Below are 24855 nucleotides of genomic sequence, written 5' to 3'. Positions count from 1 at the left end.
GGAGCATGTCTCATGGTTTAAGTGCCACTCAGCGCTTAACACCCACTCAGGGTGGCAGTCCGACCCCTGAGTGCCTCCTCCTCCAGCTGGCTTGCCTGTCTGTCCACCAGCCTGCAAGTCACTTTCCACCCCCCACCCCTGACCACCCCCTCCTTCTTCCACTTCCCTCTGAGGCTCGGAGACTGCAGATCCCTGCCACATGAGAGGTGCCCCTGCCAGTGAGATCTATAACAACTGTCTGCAGCCTTTCCAGTGCCTGGGGGAGGGGGAAACCATCCACAGAGTTCTTCCACTCCACCCCTCTAATCTAGCACCTGTTGTATTCCTGAACGCAACGGGCTTGGCCCCTAATGTTTCTATGAACACAAGTCATTTGTTTCTCAGAGTACTTCGCAAGGTTGCTGTGATACCATGCTCTTTGAAGATAGAAGGGAATACAAATATAATGCATGAATACTGGTTAAACTTTCTGGATTGTGACTAGAAACTTCTTTCCTTACTCTTCAAACCCTCCTCTATAATCCAAAGAGTTCAAAGTCCAAGTTCCTCTTAAAGAGTATATGATTTCCTCTGGAATTTGGGTTATTCATACACAGGCTGATCATAATTCCTAAAATAGACAGGTCCCTCTATCTTTAAGAGGCTGGCCATATATGCCCAGAGTGGTGGCACTCTTCCGCCAAGCTTTTGGTTGGGGCCAATGACTTAATGACATCTGTGGCCCTCCCGTACAAAACGCCCTACTGTATGATGTCTGGTCTGGAGACTTACAGGCAGCGAATTTCTGACTGCTATTGCTCAACGTATGGTGAAAACTTTCCTATAGAATCGCCAAGGGTCGGACACAACTGAACGGATAACATCATCATCATCATTGCTCAATGCTGCTAACTGGATACTTATATTTGTATTTGTTTATATTTTTAATTTGTTGATGTGTCTTGCTGGTTTTAATTATTGTTAATTTTAATTTATTTTGTACACCACCCTGAGCCATATGGGGAGGGCGGTACATAAAAAGTATTTGGGTCTATGCCTTTAAAGCTGTTACATTACATCTACTGTAGTATGTAGCTATTGTCGCATTAATATAAACCACACCTCTTAACTTTTAAAAAATGTTCAAGGGATGGGGAAACTTTCCAAGGTTTACTAACTGTGATGAGAATGACAATTTGAACATTGTTAGACTATTTTACTAATTTCTACTATTGATAGTGCAGTCAGTCATAAAGCAAATAACAGCAGCTCAGCTCCTGGAGACAGTGTCACTTGGAACAGCAAGATTCCTGTGAAGATGCATCAGCAATTACCATGAACATGGCTAGATCTCAAATTGCAGAACACTATCCACCATCAAATATTTGACTGTGACAATTCATATAATAATAATAATAATAATAATAATAATAATAATAATAATAATAATAATAATAACAGACCAAAGTTCAAAGTTGCTGTTGAGTGTTCTAAATTTGGAGCAGTACAGCTGCTTCAGGACCTTGACCTGTATTTTCTCTTATTCTTACTTTCAACTTATTCTTACTTTCAACTAGCTTGAAGCTAGTTCCTGGAATCTATAGAGTCTAAATAGCAATAGGTTTTCAGTCACAGTTTTTACTGTTAACTTCTTTTAATATTTAAAAACCTTATGGTCAGTACTGTGAGAGGAAATAATTAGTATCAGGGAAGAAGAGTGTGGATATGAGTGTCTGTGTGTATACGTGCTTGCTTTAATTTACTACAATAGGTACAGTGGTGTTGTTCCACTATTTGGGAAGGGCTGTCAAAATAATGCTCATTGTGCTAGAAAGCAAAGGGATGTTCATATGTCAGGTTGAATCAAAGGATGGAGAAAGACTTTCCTAATCATATGTTTTGAAAATGCCGTGATACCTCCCTCTCTAGAGAACAGTTATCTCAGTCCAGCTATACCAATGGACAATTAGTTATGGCTACCAAGTTGCAGATGGAGATGTGCATCAGAAACCAGATTAGTAATACATATAGAAGACCTATAGCACATGATGTTGCTGGATCAAGGCAACAGCATTGCATGTGATTCTTGATATGGGTCATAACTAATTACTCCACTTCTGCCCCCCCCCCCAAGTGTTTATTTCCACTCTTATTTTACTACTAGGGGCAAAGCCTCTTGTATCCAGGAATACAACGGGCGCTAGAGCTTGGTAGTGGGAATAGGAAGGGGAGGAGTTGTTCAGTCTGTAAGGGCATGGGGTTGAATGTGTGTGTTGTGTGGGAGGTTGTGGTGGTGTGGTGGCAAATGAGGGCACGGGTGTGGAGATATGGGCGTCAAGAACCTGTGGTTTGGGAGACGACTGAAGATGGCGCCATAAAAAAGCTGGACTTCTGTTCAGCTCTTAAGCCATGCCGAGGGTCAGGAGCTTCTGCACCTGGCTGACCTGAGCAGATACGCAAATCTGCTCACCGGTCGCCCCAGGAACCGGGAACGGCATCCTGAGGGTCCTACAGATCCGTGGGGAGGTAGGAGGACTGAACTCCCCGGATTAATTAGCGGCCTGTGCTCAAGGTCACGATGGCGTCTTTGTCGCAAACAACTTTACAAGCTTGAAACGACCAGCTGACCTTACATTCTTCCCAGACCATCATTTACCAGATCGACAGGAGCAGAAGCTGACAGAAGCTGGAATCTGCAACAGTAAGAATTGAAAGCTTTCTGGCTTTTCTCTCTCTTCTCCCACAAGCTCTTCCCCCCCCCCTCAACCAATTCACAAGCGAATTCCTTCTTTCGCCGAGTGAGAGACTCCCAGCTAATTATACCCATTAACCAAACAAAGAGAGTGCTTTGAAGATTTATTGGTGAAAGTTCAGTGGGGGAATTTGACTTGATACGGAGATCGACAAACTGATAATTTGGGATCGCTCGTGCTCCCGCGAGACCTCACGAGACTTTCTGTTTATAGTTTGTGACTGCCTAGAACTATGGAAGAATTAACTAAGGCACAGCTTTTCCATTTGTTATGCAAAGGAAACTCAAAGATACTGAAAGCAGTCAATAAGCTGGAAAAGGAAATTCGTGGGACTAAGGGGGAGCTTTTGGATGGAGCCCAGGGTCCGGAGAGACCAGCTGATGACGTAGCTCAGCTAACAATAAATCAAGTGAAACTTCAATGTCTGGAAGTTAATCAACTGGAGGGAGAGAGTGCCAGAGATGTAAAAACCCAAAGTACCTTTGAAGAACCTGGGAAAACAGATTCAAGGAAGGAAAGTACCGAAAACCTGGAAGTCTATTCAGAGCAGGAAATGATTTGGATCAGCAAAATAAAAAGAGTCTATTCAAAAGCGACAGCAACGAGGAAGCTATCAGGAGATATTCCTGTGCGACCAGAGGAAGAGATCCAGATTGACAAAGGATTCAGAGCCTCCTCAAAGGCGACTACAAGCAAGAATCAAGTAAGAGATTTCTTTGGCCCTGACAGAAGGACAATCAGAAACACTCTACTATGGAAAAAAACACAATTTCATTTTCTGTGACCACCTGAAAGATGAGTTGAACAATGGAGTATTCTCCTGGCTTCCTGTGGGAAAGACAGCAGTAGTAACTTTTAGGACAGGTCCAATATATGAAGGGAACTGACTTTATATCATCTAAGACAATAATAGAATATATCCTTATAATAGATTATACCCTCCTATGTATCAACAACTACTTTGTTAAGAAAGATGGTAATAACTCCTAGATCAGGATTAATATGCGATGGGAATTGAATATGTATGTCAATATGTATGCTAAAAGAGGATGACAAACCATATTTCATAGGCATTAATAAGACGGCAGTAGTAATTCTTGGGTCAGGGCCAATTTATGAAGGAGACTGACCTAATATCATTTAAGATAATAACAGAATGTATTCTTATAACAGATCATACTCTCATATGTATTAACAATCGCTTGGCTAAGAAAAATGATAAAAACTTCTAGATTAGGAATAATATGTGATGGGAACTGAATATCTGTGTTAAAAGAGATGGCAAACCATATCAGCTGGTCGCTTTTTCTTCACAATTTCTCTGTAAATGCTTTATATAATAATAAACAATAAAATTATTTTTAAAAAAAAGAACCTGTGGTTTGGAATGTTCGGTGAGTGTGGGAGAGGACTGACCTTTGGGAATTGTGGCATAGTGGTTACAGATGAGCTTTCCAGAGCCATGTCTTCAGATATATGAAGGGAAAATCAGACTAGATACTCTTCTTGGGAGGAGATTACATGGCAAAGAATTCCTTCCAGTTCTCTGTCATTTCCCTTTTTGTGTGAATTAGGCCACAGACACCGAAATGTCCCCCTGCCCTAATACACATGGGGTAGTCACAGGTGTCCACCCTGCTCCTTATGTCTCCATTTTGTTATTTGCCCACATGGTTATTTCATGGTTGCTCCTTAGAAGAAGAACAACTGGATTTTTGTTTACTACCCAAAGGAGTCTTAAAGCAGTTTACAAAAACCTTTTCCCTTCGTCTCCCCACAATAGACAGCCTGTGAAGGATGTGGGGCTGTGAGAGGTCAGAAAGAATTGGGAATGGGCTGCAATGACCCAGCAGGCCTCAGGTATCTCAAAGCAGTTTCCAATCGTGTTCCTTTCCACATAGCAGACTCCCTGTGAGGGAGGTGGGGTAGAGAGCCTCACATGGAAGCTGGCAACCCTAAGAGGAGGTCTCTCTGTGCACAGCAATCTTGACATAAGTAAGGTTTTTTATACTGGGTTTCTTTATTTCCCAGGCCAAGGTTCCCATGTCTCTCCATTTACTTGTTCACTATTTACAGTTTCAGGCTGGAAATATTCTTTCTTTAGATCTTCCTGCACTTTCCAGACTCACAGGACTGATGCTGGTCTGTCTGTGCCACAGAATACAAAAAGTTGCTGGTAAGGGCTGGCCATAGCCCATAGCCCAGGAGGGACACACCCGCACCACTCCCTCCCAATTGCAGTCTGCAAGCCTCTAACATAGGCTAGATTATAATGATTGCTCATTGCTAGATTATAATGATCAGCTCTGCAGGCAAAAATGGCTCCTTTGAAGGCTGGACTATGAGGCATTATACGATTTTGAACTCCCACCTCGAAACCTCCAGGAATATTTCCAACCCAGGGGTAGCCAAGTGGGGCCTGGAGAGCTCCTGGAATTACAGCTAATCTGCAGAGTATAAAGATCAGCTCCCCAGGCAGAAAGGGCTACTTTGGAAGGGGTTGTTGTGGAGAAGCAGTTAACGCCTCCCACACAGGTTGTTGTTGAGTTGAAAGCCTTGTGGCCTACTGCATAGGGTTGTTGAGAAGATGACAGGAGACAAAAACCCTCTGCAACAGCATCCAGTTTCTTCTGCAGAATAATGCTGTGCAGTAGGCCTCAAATCTGCAGAGAGTTGCTAACAAGAAATACATATAACTTCTAGCATTTTGACCAGCCAGAGCAGTATTTTAAGTGAGAAGGGGATTTTCTGTGGCTTCCCTGTCAGCCAACTATTTGGCAGAAGGGGAACGCTCCCCCCCCCCAAAAGGAATGCCCACCCCCATGCCCTCAGACTCCCCTGCATTGCTCTCGGAAATACCTCCCTCCCCTCAGCCAGGGGGTCCTTCACAGCAGGCCTGAAGGGAGTGGGAGGGAGAGCACTCACCAGCCTCCTGCAGGCTCTGTCAGTGGTCTGGAGAAAAGGAGGGAAGTTACAGTTGGATGCAACAGTTAGGACAGCCCTGGGGCTAAAAGGGCTGGCACAGGCTGTCTAAGCCTCTGTTCTCATCCTTCCCGGCAGCCCTACCGATCTCCTCTCCCTGCGGTGGTCAAGGGCAGACTGGCAGTGATGTCTCCAGATTGCTCCTGGCTGGGCTGGCTGGGTGGGTCCTGTCAGAATTTTGGCCCAATTATTGGGCCAAAGTCCTGAGTGGGTGTGACCTGCCTGAGACAGGGCCCAATTGGGCCCTTCCTCTGACAGGCCACACCTACTCCCCACCCACTTATCCCTTTGCAAATTATTATATAACAGCAAGCCTGCTGTTACAGATGTGAGCAGTGGCCACTTCAATAATATGCCATTTGCCCAAACAACTCCCCTCAAGTCATGCAAACCTGCTGCAAGGAAGTCTACAAATTATTTCTACTAGCAACAAGCAGTGTAATTTGGATATGTAATATGTTCCAGCCACCAAATGCCATTCTGATTCTGCTCCAGAGATTGACCATGGACATGTAAATTAGTCCAGGGTTGCAATTCAGGTAACTTTGTGCATTTGGCACTGTCTTCAGCTGTTTAGCTGTGGGTTTACATTTATTCATAGATTAGAATGGAATAACTGATTCCAATAAACTTTTCTCACTCAACATTTCATTATTTGGAAAATAAAATTTCTTCCCATTCTTACTGTATTTAAGACTCTTGAGTGGTATTTTTTAAAAGCTAAGTAATAATTCTGCATGATGATGACTTTTAAGGCTTGATTGCGCTGCAAATGCACCATAACAACATAAAAATGAGCCCTTAGAAACCTCTGGCAGTTCAGGGATGAGTATTGAGTACATAGTTAGCTATAAACTCATATGGCACATGGCTGGGTAGGTTTTTTGGCAGAGCCATTTTCCCAACCTGCAGTGATGTGATGCTAAAGATATTAGCAAATTAGCACCATGAAGCTTGCCAGCTTATTCGCCAGAGTCTTACTCACTCTCTCACTGCTGTAATTAAAACTAATTATTTTCAAAAACATAGTAATACATGAATATGTGCAATAATCATTTTGTAGTGGGCAATCTGTGAAGTGTTTTTAAAACTCCCCCTTCCCCTTTGGCTTGTTCTCCCACATGTTGGCTGCCGAGAAGGCTGCAGTTGTGCAGAGAAGCAAAGCAGCTCAATAACTATCAGGCCGATGTTTTTGTAATTCTCTAATATCTATGACATTTTGCCATCCATTTTTATTTATCCCTCCCTTTGTTTTGTATGGTTATACAAATGTGCTGTTTTAATTAGACAGTCTGTATGTTCCATAGGAAATATACAATGCCTTTTGCCCACCAAATAATGGAACTGTTTGTTTTGTTGACTTGTTGTGATTTCTGGGTGGAAACAGAGAAAGTGAAGTGTAACTCGTAGTGAGACAGTATCTCCATATCTAATACAAAGCACTGTGTAAAATATACTTACAATTCATGCTTAGTTTTATCGCTTTATATTCCTTTGATGATGATGATATATAGATATAGCTGAAGATATATGTATGCATAATTATTTATTTAGGGGGTAGTATTTTTAACCATCTTTCAACCAAATCTCATTCCCATGGTTGTTCACAATACAATTTAAAAACATATAATCAAAAATCTTCAACATAATTAATGAGACAAAAGTAGCCTTTCCATATCAGCAGCAACATCATAAACTAGCAACTTCAACAGCCAGATCTTTAATCTGGAAGGCCATTAGGGATGTGCTGTTTCTAATACAATGTTTATGTAGTGCCATCATTGTACCTGGTGCATTACAGGTTCATAGTAAAAAGAATTAGGTTCTTTGCTTTAACTTACCGTATATGCCGGCGTATAAGACGACTGGGCGTATAAGACGACCCCTCAACATTTCAACTCAAAATATAGAGTTTGTTACATTACATTACAGTACTATGGGCCACTATGGACAGCTATGTCTATCCCAACTGAAGTGCACCCGGCATATAAGATGACCCCCCCCCCACTTGGAGGCATGTTTTTCAGGGGGGGAAAGTAGTCTTATACGCCGGCAAATACTGTACTATTAGCGATAAATAATGAGGAAGGAGAGGGGAAGATAGGAAGAGAAGAATGTGAGCAGTTTATGCATGAAGTTGACTATAGTTGAGATCATGGAGAAAGGAGTAAAGCAATGGGAGCTCCATATTTAGAAGGTAGTAAGGGAGAATGTGCACATTACAGATCAAGAGACCTTCAGGTAGCTGAAGGTGGTAAAGGTGGTGTAGCAAGAAATCATGGGCAACTTTGGCTGTGTAGTGAATAGCACTGGCTGAAAGTTAGAATGAGACTAGACACAGTGAAACTTTGAAGGTAGGTATAGGTTGACTCAGCTTTCCATCCTTCTGAGGTCAGTAAAATGAGTACCCAGCTTGCTGGGGGGTAAACGGTAATGACTGGGGAAGGCACTGGCAAACCACCCCGTATTGAGTCTGCCATGAAAACGCGAGAGGGTGTCACCCCAAGGGTCAACTATGACCCGGTGCTTGCACAGGGGATACCTTTACCTTTACCTTTTTATAAGAAGACTGTGCTAGATATGGAAAAACCATTGCAGGGATTTAAGGTGGGTTATCATGCCCAAGTGATGTGAGAAGTGGATATCTTTGGCAGCAGAATTTGATATAAGGTAAAGGTAAAGGTATCCCCTGTGCCTCTTGTGGCGCAGAGTGGTAAGGCAGCGGTCTGAAAGCTTTGCCCATGAGGCTGGGAGTTCAGTCCCAGCAGCCGGCTCAAGGTTGACTCAGCCTTCCATCCTTCCGAGGTTGGTAAAATGAGTACCCAGCTTGCTGGGGGGTAAACGGTAATGACTGGGGAAGGCACTGGCAAACCACCCCGTATTGAGTCTGCCATGAAAACGCTGGAGGGCGTCACCCCAAGGGTCAGACATGACTCGGTGCTTGCACAGGGGATACCTTTACCTTTATCCCCTGTGCAAGCACCAAGTCATGTCTGACCCTTGGGGTGATGCCCTCTAGCATTTTCATGACAGACTCAATATGGGGTGGTTTGCCAGTGCCTTCCCCAGTCATTACCGTTTACCCCCCAGCAAGCTGGGTACTCATTTTACCAACCTCGGAAGGATGGAAGGCTGAGTCAACCTTGAGCCGGCTGCTGGGATTGAACTCCCAGCCTCATGGACAGAGCTTTCAGACTGCATATCTGCTGCCTTACCACTCTGCGCCACAAGAGGCTCTTATAGAATTTGATATAGAAAGAAGAATAATGAATATGTGACAGAGAAGGCCAAAAAGGCCTTTATGGCAGTACTTTAAATAGATTTGCAAGCATTGTGACGTGGCCCAAGGCTCATGATAAACTAAGACTTTTTAAAACTGTTATAAAAATTATGTAATGAAAACTGTGTTTTGGAATTTGGGAGCAAAAATCACATACTGTTTATATAGGTGAGGGCATAGGAAACATATAAAAGATCTTTGATCTGAATAATTCTGTTTGCCTTTGTTGTGAAATGGGAATTTAGAAAAAGTGGAACAATGGTTCTGTAATATAGTTCTCACACCTTCAAAATGGGGGAAATGAACATTTTATTTGGCACACATTTGTAGAGTGTTACAGAAGTGTTACCTTGATTGAGAATTATCTATTCAGCTATGTTCCCAGCTGACTCTCTTAAGAAGGAAAAAGAGTTGAATGCCCATGTCAACTACAGAGCAGCTCTACAGAATAATTTACAAGGGGAAGAGTGTAGCTGCAATTGAGTATGTTGCAGACCTGGGATTTGATAATTTAAGAGGTTCAGAGATATATTATGAGATATTTTACTACATAATAATAAGGATTTCATTGTGCTTCACATAACAGATCATAAGGTCAAATTCAGGCCTTAATTTATTAGCTGGAATGGCTGGTATGAGAATCACTCACACCTCTGTCCACTAATAAAGTAATATCTGAATTATTGGCCCATAGATCTGTGCTATAACGAGATGCATGGCAGTAAGAGTTTGGTTCAGAGAACAAAGTCAGATCTGTATGAGCCGGCAACAAAGACATTAGCAGGAGGCAGGAGTGAGTCTTGTATATGTCATTAGGGTTGCCAGCCTCCCAATATGAGGATCCATCATTCCCAGCCTCTCTTCCCTGCCTTTGCTCTGACAGGCATCGGGAAAAAATTTAAATCAATGTTATGATGTCATGTCTTGGGAAAACCAACCCTTAAGTGATGTCATGCCTCTGTGGGAATCTATGGTAGAGTTTCCAGCAATTCCTAGAGAGGTGTGATGTCCCTTATGAGCTTTCCATGGAAATGATGCCAAGCTGTTGCCAGTAGTTGTACTCCCCCCCCCCATTTCCTACAGGTTGCAAGGCCAGTTATGGGAACCCTATATATAATCAATACATCTAACTGTCCGTATGGCAAAAGCTGTGGATACTTAAATCCTGAGATTGGAGCATGAACAGAGAAGACAGATGTTTCTACATATTTGTGCAAAAATCTAGGGTTTTCAGAAAGGTCCGATGTGTTTTAAAAAAATAATACAAGCAACACTTAAGTTTTAAAAAAATTGCCCTTAATGGGTGTTGCTAGATAACCAAAACACTAGGGACAATTAAAGCCTTAGTTTTTGTCAGTAAAAGACAGGGAAAGGAGGCAGGGTGGGGTTCTTTCCTGGACTCTTTGGGCCTTTACAGGAGAATCAGGGCTAGGTCTGGCTGCTGCCACTAGGTGACTTGATACCATTTGAGTTCAGTGATTCACCTGGGTCTAACTTCTCTCTGTTGTTCAATAACAACCACCCCACGAAACTGATTGTGTTGTAGCAATTAGAGTTCAGACAAGGTTCTGAGAGCCCCAGATTCAAATCCCCACTCTGCAATGCAATCCTGCTTGGATCACCTTGGGCTAGTCATACACTCTCAACCTAACCTACTTCACAGAGTTGGGAAGCTAACATGGAATAAAAGAATGTAAGCTGCCTTGGGTCTCCATTATAGAGAAAGGTGGGGTATAAATGTAGTAAATAAATATAGCTGAGGATGGGGGGGCAGATAAACTGTAAATTGATTAGTGGGTGAGAAGGAAAAAAGGAAGCCTGGAATCATAAAGGTATGGGGGTTACAGAAGAATGGAAAGAGGAAATAGGGTGGGGACAAGGAAAAAGGGAGAAGTAAGCAGTAAAAAGTGAATTATGTAATAATTTGTAAAGAACATTTTACTTTTAAATGTATTTTATTATAAAGTGGTTTTGATAATACAATGATTTGAAAACTTTGACCATCTATTACACATTTAACACATATTCAGGGCCAATTGCTGGGTAATACATCATTAAGGGGGGCATTATTTCTTGCCTCATCCATTTCAGACAGTGGAAAGCCAACCATTTAATGTTTAACTGTGTCTCCTGTTTTTGATTAGCACCTATGGGTCTTGCAGATATGATGACTCCAGGCGAGTCCAAGCTACCCATATCTCTCAAACCAGATGGAAAAGAAGAAGGGCCTCCTCAGCCTGAGAGCAAAAAGGTACTTCCTTCCGCTGCATGTGGTCATGGATTAGCACAGCAGAACTCTGCTATGTTGTCCTTCATTCTTTTATTTGAGCCTGCCTTTTTTCTGTTCCATCCTGCATGCTGTTTTCCATTCACGTGCAAACTATTTTTATTTTGTGTTCTTTTTTTCCCCTTCATTGTATGGATCTGAAAGTTACTAGTTCTTATGGCATTTAACTCACGGGGGCAAAGAAATCTGAGTAGAAATTTGTGCGGGAGTTCTGCTAAACTGCTGGGTGGGGAAAACTGATCTTACCTTGATCTTGATACTTCCAACCATTTTTCTCTACTTCAGTTATAGCTTCCTGTTTTGGCCGTTTCAGCAGCAGCATACTTTGATATTTTGCTTTTCTGCCTTATTTGATACAAATAAGGTGAACAGCTTTTTTTTTCCTTTTATATCATAAGGGGAAACCCATGCTTGACACTCCATTTTAGCTTGAGGGAAGCATGGTGGCAAAGCGACGCATCCAGCAAACTTTCTGAATGATATTAACAAATGTCATTTTAATACTATTATATATTATATATGTCTGTGCTTTTTCTCTGTGTGTGTCTCTCTCTTTAAACTTTATGCAATTAAAGAAAATTGGTCAGTTTATTAAATCGGATGTATTTTTTCATTTTTAATAAAGTTTGCCCTGCCTTTGTCCTTTTTCTTTATTCCTCTCCCACAGGATAGCTACAGCTCTCAGGGTATTTCTCAGCCCCCAACCCCAGGCAACCTGCCCGTCCCTTCCCCAATGTCCCCAAGTTCTGCTAGCATCTCCTCATTTCATGGAGATGAAAGTGATAGCATTGGCAGCCCAGGCTGGCCAAAGACTCCATCAAGCCCTGTAAGTGGCTCTGGCTTCTGTTTTTTTGTTTTTTTGTACTTAATTATATTTTAATGCTTGCTTGTTTGTTTTGTAGATTATTTTCTTCATTATTTATCCACTAAAGGATTTTCTTTCATTGTGATGCAGAAAAGGCTAAATTCTGCCCTTAGTTACATACATGTAGCTAATCCTTCTTTGTATCAGCTTTGGTTGGGAATTGCACTGAGGGCAAAATTTGGTCCAAATTAACTGAGGGCAAAATTTGGACCAATCCACATTTTTAAAGAAGTAAACTGATATTTATATATATCACAAAAGTTTGCTTTTCATGTAATTCAGGAAATGTTGTAAAGAAAACGTATTTCTCATAATGCATCAGCTTACAAAGCATGCTAACTTTGTTGATGAAGACATTCTGTCTCTGTTACTGGGTCCAAACTCTTTACAAAACTGGTTGTTGTTGTTTTTTCCCCCCTCTTTGCTATTAAGATTGCAAAAAGAAATGAATCAAGATGAGAAATTATGAGATGTTGTGTGAATTACAGTTCTATACAGTTTAATTTCCTAATAACAGAGCATATTGGCATTCATAAAAACATTGTTCATGGTTAAGTATGTTTAAAGAATATTATTTTTAAAAATCTTTCCAAATAATATTGATTCACACTTGGAAGACTCCAACATGGTCTTCAGATAACAATGTAGGTAGAGGAAATAAATTAAAATTCAGAATCACAATTTTCTTAATCCCTCTGTTTTTAATTTGATTAGAAAAGGAAATAGCGTTTTTGAGAACATTTTTCTGACTACAAAGAGTGGGAAATCCCTCTCATCAATTACAGTGTTCAGTAAACATAGCAAAGTGTCCTCAGTTAATCCCTGATTTTTTACCAGGATACTCCCAGGAGATAATATCTCAAAGGGAAAGGAAAGGAAGGTGTGATTATCTATTTGAAGATCCTCCAGAAACATTTTTATCCTCCTGATTCTGCCAGATAACAGTTCAGCCAAGCCAGATATTATGATAAACATGTTGCATGCCTTCTCCCATGACCCACACAGGTCTGGTCCACACTTCTGTACTATATAATAAATGTACTCCTTTCCTGCTTCCACAACAATATATGCCCCCCATTTCATATTATCAGTTTTCATTAGAAGAGAAACGTTGTGGCATCAAGACTAATAGACCATACTAAATTTGGTGACAGGATGGGAAAGCTGTACTCATGGCTGCTACTTATGTATATCAATGTCTGGTTTGGCCCATGAAGATGAAAAGGATATGTTGACCCAACAATAGTCTTTCCAGTTGGATTGCTTCTCAGGCTGCTTTACTCTTCTTGGGCAAAATTACATAAAAATTTAACAGACAAAGATCCTCAGTCCCATATGTATTTAAGAGCGGTTTCAGAGATTCTTCCTCAAAGCCCTCTATACTTAATATGAAAGCTTTAACCATGGTAGAAAGGAACTCTGTATGTTTACAATCTGTACAGAAAGTCAAAGAACAATTGATATGCAATCTAGTTTTCAGACCAACTGGGCAGTGGCTTTGAGTCTCAGAAGGCATCTGGTGGTTTTCCCTCTAAAAATGGCCATATCTGTATATGCATGGTTTAAGGAGGAGTACTACAAACTAGTCGTAGACTTCTATTTAAATTTTGGTGTTTCTTCTTAAATGGGGCTAGGGAGATACTAAGTGCATACACTGCCATGTTTTCAAGATTTCTGGAAGTGCAGAACATCTTAGTAGAAAAATATGTATTTATTAGTTCTTTGAGCTATTATTCATCCCCAGGGAGCCTGTTTGAAATGCATGTTTTGTTTCTACCAAAAAATAAGATAACCACTTTAGATTTTTGGAGTAAAGGAGGTTGGAGAAATTACCTTACTCTTTCAGTTTAGTTTATGCAGTCATTATTTCAGACAGAGACCTGAATTTAGGCAGTCACAAAATGATTGCTATCAAAGTGAATTACTATAACTCCATAATTTTGGACATTTACCAGATGCATGCAGGATAGTCAACATTCCCCTGTGATAGTCAACAGTCTCTGCATTTTGCACATTCACAATAACATATACAAATAACAGACTGATGACTATGTCACAGTTCTTCCAGTGAGAGAGAGAGAGAGAGAGAGAGAGAGAGAGAGAGAGAGGCAGTCTGCAAAATTCCTCAGGCAGCCAAAAATATGCTGGTGCACTGCTCTCCTTGCAAGAGTTTATTTCCCCTATAACATTTGTTTCTAATTGCACATACATGCACACTTCTTGCATGTGCATGAGCAAAAAATGTGTTACAAGTATTAATAGAATCTTTAATAGAGGAAGAACAGGCAAATTTCTAAAATGTAATTTTAATAAAATTTGTAGAGGTTATATGCTTAATCATATTGTTTCAAAAGTCTTCATTTGTCAACACTTTTGGTTGACTTATACCAGCATGAATTATTACTTTATTTAAAAGAAAGTAATTACATATCCACAAAAATAGATGCAGTTATGACTATTTCCTCCTATTTATTCCACCACTGTTGAATTGACTTTAATTTTACTGTATAATAAATACTATAATAGTTTAATATAAACCTTCTCTTAAAGGAAGAACATGTTCTGGGCTACACAATTGATGTTTGACTAACCACTACTACACTCAAAATGTAAAATTTTAATGTCTGTAGCTGTGGGGTGCAGACAATTGAAACTCAAACCCTTTATGGGAAGATTTTTTCCTTATTCTTCCAAAGTTAACATTTCATTTTAGAAGAAAATTGTACCTACTTCCCTGAACTTGACAGTCAGAAGGCTCCTGCAGTGAGAAGTCCTTCTTGCCTTCTGTAAATTGTGATGTTTTCAGATTATGTTGTCATTTTGTGGCCTGTTGCCATCTTGTTGAAAAGCGACTTTCTTTATGTAGACAGTACAAGTGCCAGGCAGAGAAAAGGCTGTAAACTACTTTCTTCCTCTGATGATACAGCCTTATAAGAGAAAGCATTTCACAGTGTAAAATTGAAAACCTTTGTTTGGCCATTATTTCTGAATGTTTCTTGTAATAGGCAGTGTGGTAGCAGAGTGAAAAACTATTATGAGTTGTATTGAACAGAGATAGCATTTGTGCTCTTATAGAGCATGTGACATCACAAGTGAGGAAAAAATAAAAATTAACAACACTGTTGTTAGCCAATATAATTTGTTCTTCTAGGATAATAAATTACTTGAGTAACTGTTCAAAAATACAAGGCTGTCCCTAAATTTCAGCTTCCAAAAGGATGTGTAATATTTATGTCTTTTGTTTGCCTTATTAAGAAACTATGAAAGGGTTTATTATATAATTACTCATAAATTCAGCACATCCAGGTAAGCAACACAGCCTTCTGTTGCACTCCTCCCTATATTTGCAATAAACCAAATTGAGTTTATTGTCAATTAAATATGATAACAGGTTTTATATAAGCCTATGTGTCATACAATATTATATATAGGAAATATTGCTATGAATACATTGGGATTCTGCTTATAAAGCAAAACGTTTCAATGACAGGATGAGTTCATTTTAAAAAATGGGGCACAATCAACCTAGCATTCTTAAGAGAGATTTAAACTCATTTGTAATTTGCCCATGATGTCTAGGGGGGGGGGCGCAGAACAGTTTAACTTTTGCTGAATTGTACAACATATACAGAAAAGAATTGTGACACGTGAAATGTCTGGGCCCACCTTATCCTTAGTCTTAATATTTAATGGTCGTTTTCCATACTCTCCATGTTTCAGCCAGAGGGTTATACAAGGAAATAAAAAACCTATTCATGTTCTGGTATAAACCAAAGACTACATTAGCTCTGACAGTGGACCAGTGACTTTTATGATCACTCCCTATATCTGATTATCCAATCATAAACCTTCTGTTCCTCTCTGTTTGGGAGCACCATAAAGAACACTTGTGGCAGTATTTGAAGTCCATTTTCATTAAGTCTAGTGCATGGCAGGTTACAAGCAAGCACCAAATAACTAGACACGAGCTCACCAAATCGAGTCCAAATTAAAAGTAGCATCTCCACCACATCAACATCCCCCCCCCCCCGAATTCAATACACTCTCTAAACAGAAGGGAAGTCATGCAATAAAAAAGGATCAAACCTTGGCAAGTCTCCAGATGTTGGGTAGCTACTGTGAACTTCTCTTTAGGAGTTTTTCTCACATGTATTTGACATACATTTGACACAAAAGGGGAAAGGTAGTATGTAATGTATAAAGGACCCAAGCCAGATAAGCTTCATAAATTCAAAAGTGAATTTAAATTGGAAGACTAAAAGAAGGCCCTTAAGGAATGATATAATGTACTCCTGGCAACTCGCTTCCATCAGGCAATCATGTCATGCTGTTCTCTTTTAAGAAGTTTGACAACTCATGTACTGCAATTTAATAGAAGGCGAGCAGTTTTGAAATACCAGTGATGACTTCCTTCAAATCTAGATTTGAAAGGAATGCTTAGTCTTGCGTATTTCTTAGTTCTCAAAAGGTGTGATTTTTTTCTAGCTGTTTTTTTTTGTGTGTCATTTGTTTGAATGCAGAACTTTGAGTGATCTTTGTTTCAAAGGTTTCTTGTGTTTTATACGCAAGTCACATAGCTCAGTAGCAAACTACTTAAACTGAGGCATCATCAGGAACTTGCCTTCTGAGATCCAAAGCTCATCAAATGGATGAATCATAAAAATAATAAAATGGGGAGTTTGGGCCCTTTTGTTTTAGAAATTAGATAACAATCTGCAGCATGTGGACAGAATGTATTGTTTGTGCCTGAACTAGTAGCCTTCATTCCTGACTATTGTGTGATAGCTTTAGTTTAACATCCTCTCTTTGTCAGTCGTGTGAGTTTCTTACTATCTTTCCCCTTCTTGTCCCTACCCCAACTCTTGTTTTGATATGTCTTTGCTTTAGAAATCAAGTTCCTCCACCACAACTGGAGAGAAGATCACAAAAATGTATGAGCTGGGAAATGAATCAGAGCGTAAATTGTGGGTGGATCGCTATCTCAACTTCATGGAAGAAAGGGGTACCCCTGTAGCCAGTCTACCTGCTGTAGGCAAGAAACCACTAGATCTTTTTAGGCTTTATGTCTGCGTTAAAGAAATTGGAGGTTTAGCCCAGGTAAGTGACTATTTTCTGATAGCTTGATATTGTAAATCCGACCCTGAAAGCAGAGAGGCTTCATGTAAATGAACCTTCCATTTTTTCGTGTACCTCACCCCATTACATCTTCATTTGTAACACTGCCCAAGCGTTGTTTCACTGTAGAAATGTCGGGGGGGGGGACATGCAATTGATACAGGGGTGCACAGGATGCTACTGCACTCAAAACTGGCCACTACTTGTGCAGAAGTAGCATTCATGCAGTTCAGTGCTTCCATATAGGGGGACGGCACTTCCAGCATGGCCACTGTGAATTCAGCAGCACCGTTTTGAACCACCACAGTGGCTCAGATTACAGCCACTATGTATACATCATCTTTCTCAAGGTGCTGATTTATATACATGATGCCTGCTTTTGCATGTCAGCAGTGGCCCCATACATTCTCTCCCTCATACATGAAAGCCACCATAGAATGTGAGCTGGCCCTTAGTATCCTTTTATTTGTATTATTTAATGTGCCATGTTTAGATAGCTATGTTGTAATGAGGTATTTTCATTAGCTGCCCCCATAATCATGAGGTTTTATCAAAAATGAATCAAATAATTGATTTGAATGAGTTCTGGAAGACTGGGAAGAGACCTTTTGTCCCTGCCTTAATGATTGGATGAGCTATACGAATATAATGCTCAAAATCTTGGATATTCTAGTGTACCATCTGGGTAGCAAGAACTGATCTCACTTGTTGAGTTTTTATAGGATGTATTTCAGTATAGGTTTGTGCAAAGAAGGCGGTGTATTGTCTGTGTACTTTTACCTTGGCTTTAAATCCCCAAAAATGTTTTGAAGTATTTAGGGGAAGTCTTTTTGCGTACATAGTAGTGAGCTCATTACATGTTTAGTGTTTACGTGTTTAGTGTTAATTATATTGACAAAATGGACTATGGAAAACAGTGATAATTGTCAAAAGTGGAAGCTGATTATAGATTATAGCGTCTAAGACATGGACAGTTTTTATCTTAGACAAGCTGTTCTTGATACTGTTTTACAGTTGTATTTAAGGACAAGCATTCTTTGGGCTTTAATAAGCATAAATGCCTGTCTCCTTGGCCAGCAAATCATTATTAACAACAACTACAATAAAGTCTTCACCTTTGACAGCTAACATGGAATAATGAAATCTAATTATTTTGGTTAAAGGTTGATCGGTATATGACTCAAAAAGTCAATTTGGCTCACACAGTGGGATGCAACTCTTAACAGCTTGATGCAGAAACCAGTTCAGCTTGAAACTATTAGACTCATCTAGGTTGTAATGCTGAAAACACACTAGCTTGCACATAAGCTACAGAAGTCTGTGACGCTTGCTTTGAAGTACTGGGGTTCAGGATCAGTACTTTGGTTCCTTTTGACAGCCAGTGTTATTTTCAGAACAACACTGCATGCAATATGTCCTGTACCACATGTATGCCAGTTTGCAGTGATTTAAATCCAAGACTTTCCATTCTGTTTTATTTCTACAATACATCAGAATACTTGGATTTGAACCATTAACTGAATGTACAGAAGTACTGTAAAAATTACTCAGTTTTTCAGGTGTTCACTGTCCCATACTAAGTGCTTATAAAAACAACTACGTATTTTTAACGTGGTGTGCCTTCATACAAGAAAAATACCCAGATTTCTAAATCACCACATGTACATGAATTAGAAGTGGTTGCATGCCACAAATTTTGTATGCAAGAAAAAAACATGTATATTTTTCCATGCATATAAAAGGTAAAGGTATTCCCTGTGCAAGCACCGGGTCATGTCTGACCCTTGGGGTGATGCCCTCCAGCGTTTTCATGGCAGACTCAATACGGGGTGGTTTGCCAATGCCTTCCCCAGTCATTACTGTTTTACCCCCCAGCAAGCTGGGTACTCATTTTACCGACCTCAGAAGGATGGAAGGCTGAGTCAACCTTGAGCCGGCTGCTGGGATTGAACCCCCAGCCTCATGTGCAGAGCTTCAGACAGCATGTCTGCTGCCTTACCACTCTGCGCCACAAGAGGCTCTCCCATGCATATAAAAAAGCATAATTTGTATAGTTAGACCTAGAACCATAGTTTTTTGTTTCATATGGTGCATTCCAATAGAGCAGCATTTACATATTTGAATCAAGAATCCCTGGCTAAATTATCCTTCATCTGGTGGCTATTTTGGAGAAGAAACTGGCTTTCATATCAGTGCTAAAGGACTTAAAGAGTGAAATAACAGTCTGATTATTGTCGTTTTAAATTAGTTTTTAGAATCTGTTTTGTAATTAGAGCCTGAATGTATATTTGTCTGTCAAAGAGCATAAGTACACATTAGATAGAAGACAAATTGGCTAACTGTGCAAAGTATACCCCCCAAAAATGCAAGGAACAGAGAAGTAATGCCAAACAGAAGACGCCTCTCCACAAGCAAGAGCATTTTACATAGCTATCAGCAGGTTCTTTAATGGGTTTATAAGTGTAAATGCTGTTTGTGCATTACTGAGTGTGGGAGTAATGAGCATTAGTTAAAAGAGGCAAATAAAAAAAGCCAAAGCATTAAGTGTGTGCTTGTGTGTGCGCACGCACACATGCATGTTTAATCAATTCACTTTGCTGCAATTCACTGATTCTGCTGTTTAATTTTTCTAGGTTAATAAAAATAAGAAGTGGCGTGAACTGGCAACCAACCTAAATGTGGGCACTTCAAGCAGCGCAGCCAGTTCCCTGAAGAAACAATATATTCAGTACTTGTTTGCTTTTGAATGCAAGATTGAACGAGGGGAGGAGCCGCCTCCTGAAGTCTTCAGCACCGGAGATACCAAGAAACAACCTAAGATTCAGCCGCCATCTCCTGGTAAGTAGAAGAAATGCTTAGACTTTATTTTCTAGAAGTGTTGTGCTGTGGTGATGGCGATACACATATACTCTGGGCATCTTGTCTGTCTCACAAATGAATGTTCCTAGAAAATTTGGCAAATTAGGTGAAATAATCTTTGGTAATCACTTGGTAATGTTTGACAATTGCTATAAGTGATACATCATAGGAAATCATATGAATATATATGTGCTTTCATGAGCACTTAAACCCTTCTTCATGTGAACTTACTTCTTTGTTAAAATGTTAAGGTAATATCTAGCTCCATTACAAACTGAGAGAGTTCTGTTGCTGATAGGGGAGTGAAGGGAAGTCAGAAGGATTGAAGATATGCTGAAGAAACTTATAAACATAGCCATAAAGTATAGAGAGTGAGTGATTATGATATTGCTGTGATTGAGTTTCAGCTAAAAAAGTTCTCCTGACTTTTAAAATTGTATATGGTTTAAAAAATACCAGCTTCCTTCTAGTTGGTTTCCATTTTTGTTTAGACTTGTATTTATTATTCAGAACGTTCTTTTTCCATTCTGTATGGTCATGCACTAAAGGGGCAGTGTTTGTGGTTGCAATCAGTTGAGCAACTGTGATGTCACAGAAGGCAGAAAGGGTCCAGATTTGATGAAAGCAGAGGACCTTGAAAAAGAAGTTATGCAGGGATTTGAAGGAAGTGGCTTCTGGAAAAGGAATAGGAGATTGGAGGATGTTGAAGTGATGAAATCCAGGGAATGGGCCATAAATGTTGTGATGGACAGATAAAGGAAAGCAGGAGCTGAACAGTTGGTAAGAAAAGGATGGGTGTGAAGAGATGCACATGCAGAGAACAGAGACTGAACACCGTATTTTAACCACAATTACAGCAGGATTTTAGTTTCTGTTTTAGAGAACCTGTTGGCAATCCTTGTCTTTTGCTGGAATTGCTTGAGTTCTTTGTTTAATTTTACAGTCACTCTAGCATATAGAGACATAAGAGACATAAAACTAGGGACTAGGTTTTTGAACAGACTCAACTGTCCCCATATCTACGCAGACAACAATAGGATTAGTCCTAATACCAGAATATCAGAAGGGTACTCATCTGCTCATCCTCCAGTGTGATATACACTAGCACTTTTCAGCAGTGCCTTTGTGTTGTCATGACCCCCCAGGTTAGTCTCTAAATAAAAGTCAAAATTTTACTGTGCATAAACACAAATTCTTTCATGAAAAATAATTTTAAAAAAAACCTGGTAAGAGAGCATTTAAAGTGTCCCAGGGCATCATGCTGCTGATGTGTATACCTCCATGCTTTAATAAAAATTAGTTGAGAGGGACATATCAGCATGATATGACTGAATGAGAATTTACCAGCAAATTAGATTCCATTCAATTGCAATTTAACAGGAACTTTGTATTTCGTGGTTGGTGGGGTTTTCCCCCCTCTCTCTCTAATCTTTGTCTATATTTATTGACTGGGAATAACACTGCATACAACTACTGTACTCTGCAACTTTGCAGCAAACCTGTTTCCCTCAATATTTATGTATTTATTTTCTTATATTTATATACTGCCCTCCCTCTCAGCTCAGGGTAGTTTATATAGAACATGGGGAAACACAGGCATAAGTACAGTACAATTCATAATAACATCAAATGAAGCAACAGTAAGAACAGTGATTACATTACCTGCTGGTAACAACATTATCATATTAATTGTGAACCCATGGTTGGTCAGAGATCAGTTTATGGGGAGGAGTTTTGGGAGGCCAGTAGATGTTGCTGTTATGGTTGGCCTCAACCGAATCCCTGGCAGAAAAGCTCCTTTTTGCAGGCACTGCAGAACTGTACTAGTTCTGGCAGGGCCCTAATCTCTTTTGGGAGCTCATTCCACAAAGTGGGAGGCAGGACAGAAAAAGCTCTGTCCCTGGTTGTCAGATATGCTTCAGGAATCACCAGCCAGTTGGATGTGGCGTATAGAGCCTTTGGTGGGTATAGACAGCAGGGTGGACTCTCAGGTACACTGGGCCCAGGCCATGTATGGCCTTAAAGTTAATTACCAAGACCTTAAGTCTGATCCAGAATTTAACTGGTAGCCAATGCATTTGTTGGAGAGTGGGCCAGATGTGGGACCTCCATGGTGTTCCTGTGGGGATCCTAGCCACTGTGTTCTGGAGCAGCTGTAGTTTCTGGATCAAGGTTAAGGGTAGGCTTGCATACAGCAAGTTGCAGAAGTCCACTGTGGCTAGGTGTTCTGGGGCCAACTAGGGTGCTAGTAGCTTGGCTTGGTGCAGGTGGTAAGATACCAGCCACGTTACTTTTGTGATCAGTACCTCCATACAGACGGAGGCATCCAGGATCACACCCAGGTTCCTGGCAGAGTGAGCCACTGATAGTTGTACCCCATCCAGGTTGGGCAGTTGCACTTCCTCGCTTGGATCCTTCCTGCCTAGCTGTAGGACCTCCATCTTTGAAGGGCTGAGCTTCAGACAACTCTGCTTGAGCCACCTCATCACTACTTCCAGTCAACTGGCTAAGGCTTCTGGGGGTGAGTCAGGGCAGCCATCCATAAGGAAGAAGAAATGGGTGTCATCTACATATTGATGAAATCTCAGCCCAAACCTCCACACAAGCTGGACAAGAGGGCACATAAAGATGTTAAATAAGATTGGGGAGAGGACTGCTCTCTGTGGGTCTCCACATGTTAGCTGGTGGCAGCTTGATTGTCTCTCTCCAATTGCTACTTTCTGTCCGCTACCACTGGGGAAGGAGATCAGCCATTAGAAGGCTGTCCCCCATATCCCAGCATCAGCAAGGAAGTGAGCTAGAAGCTCAGGATCGACTGAGTCAAATGCTGCCGTGAGGTCTAGTAGCACAAGCGGCGCCTCAGTCCAGCTGACAGCAGAGGTCATCCGTCAGGGTGACCATCACTGTTTCTACCCCATGGCCAGGCCGGAAGCCTGACTGGGATGGGTTTAACAAACCCTTGGTTGGTTTGTTGTTTTCAAAAAGCTATATGATCTTAAACAACAAATAGACATGTTGTAAATAGGAATCAAGATGCTTCCGTACAGAAATAATTCGAAGAGGAGCATTCTTCCTTACCATCCTTTTTCTCTAGTCTTTGGTGGGAAATTGATAAGGAAAAAGTGGCTATTTTTTCTGATATTTATTCATTCATTCATTCATTCATTCATTCATTCATTCATTCATTCATTTATTATATTTATATACCGCCCTCCCAGAAACTGCCCATATTAATCCCAAAGTGATACTAAGGATGATAAACATGCAAGTACAATACTGAGAGATCTGGAAACAATCACTGAGAAAGAAGACATTCCCTGTCTCACCAAGGATATACTTACAGGAGAAGGATAGTCATGATTTGATAACTAGAAACCTAAAGAGACTCATTGTGATGACTGCACAGTGACTTTCTAGAACAAAAATCACAAGTATCATGTCCTTTGTTAGGTACTGGGGTGTGGAGCCAGCGGTCACTCTGCAAAATGGCAGTGGGGAGAGTGTAATATTTTACAGAGCTCTAATACCATATTTATAAATGATTTGGATGAGGGATTAGAGGGGATACTTATTAAATTTGCAGATGATATTAAACTGGGAGGGGTAGCAAACACAACAGATGACAGAATCCGAATACAGGATGATCTTGATAGGCTCGAGAACTGGTCTAAAACAAATAAAGTGAAATTCAATAGGGTTAAATGTAAAGGAGACTTGGTAGTAGTATGTGCAAAAAGGATCTAGGAGTCTTAGTAGACCATACATTGAACATGAGTCAGCCGTGTGACTTGGTGGCTAAAAAGGCAAATGGGATTTTGGGCTGTATCAAACAGAATATCTTGTCCAGATCGCAGGTGGTGATGGTACCGCTTTACACTGCTCTGGTTTGGCCTCACTTGGAGTACTGTGTTCAGTTTTGGGCACCACAGTTGAAGAGGGATGTAGACAAACTGGAGCATGTCCAGAGGAGGGCAACAAAGATGGTGAGTCGTTTGGAGAGCAACAAAGATGGTGAGGCGTTTGGAGACCAAGATATATGAGGAAAGGTTGGGGGAGCTTGGTCTGTTTAGCCTGGAGAGGAGACGACTGAGCGGGGATTTGATAACCATCTTCAAGTATTTAAAAGGGTGCCTTATAGAGGATGGAGCAAAGTTGTTCTCTCTTGCTTGGCAGGCCACGGGGAAGGAATGCCTCCTCCCCTCCCCCCACCACCGCAGCTGCTTCCCCGCGTCCCGCCAAGCACACCTGCCGCATCTGTGACGTCCTTCTGCTTGCTCTGGAAGCGGACGCACCCTGATTGGCCCTATTTTTACTCGGGCAGCTGGACGTGTTCCTCCCCAAGGCCGGTTTCATAAATATATAAGGAGGGAACCATGGATAAATATGTTATATGGTTACTCTGTTATTATCAATTGATGATAATATTAATGTTATAGTTAGTTATATGTAATGTTTCCTGTATAGTTTTCAGTTCTGTGTAGACCGCCCTGAGCCTTCAGGGAGGGCGGTATATAAATGTGAATGAATGAATAAATGAATAAATGAAATAAAATGAAAGCCTTTTTATGGCAATCTTGCCCTCTTCCCTCCCAGTCACACACGTTTTTCCCTTTTTTCTTCTTTCTTGCTGAACATCCCCTATATCTATTTTCTTCTTATTTGTTGTCTATGGCTGTCCAACCAGCCATGTTAATATATCTATTTTCATGCTGGTCCAGCTCAGGGACCTGAGGGA

General features: G+C 40.6%; 1 protein-coding gene across 6 annotated transcripts in view; it reads left to right on the top strand.

Moving 5' to 3' along the window:
• The window catches only part of ARID1B (AT-rich interaction domain 1B), a 488774-nt gene that overhangs the window by 428056 nt on the left and 35863 nt on the right, over positions 1–24855 (top strand). For 3 of the 6 annotated variants that reach the window (XM_077348882.1, XM_077348891.1, XM_077348871.1), the window contains 4 exons: positions 11139–11245; positions 11949–12107; positions 17034–17243; positions 19895–20099. In XM_077348882.1, coding sequence (XP_077204997.1) covers positions 11139–11245; positions 11949–12107; positions 17034–17243; positions 19895–20099 — 681 coding nt within the window. Of the gene's footprint in view, positions 1–11138; positions 11246–11948; positions 12108–17033; positions 17244–19894; positions 20100–24855 lie in introns of those variants that run through there. The other 3 variants (XM_077348907.1, XM_077348898.1, XR_013233491.1) reach the window with 2 other exon arrangements.

This window comes from Paroedura picta, chromosome 1 (genome assembly GCF_049243985.1).
Source record: "Paroedura picta isolate Pp20150507F chromosome 1, Ppicta_v3.0, whole genome shotgun sequence".
Taxonomy (NCBI): domain Eukaryota; kingdom Metazoa; phylum Chordata; class Lepidosauria; order Squamata; family Gekkonidae; genus Paroedura; species Paroedura picta.
The sequence above is the reverse complement of the archived record's forward strand: the minus strand, read 5'-3'. Positions and strand labels throughout refer to the sequence as shown.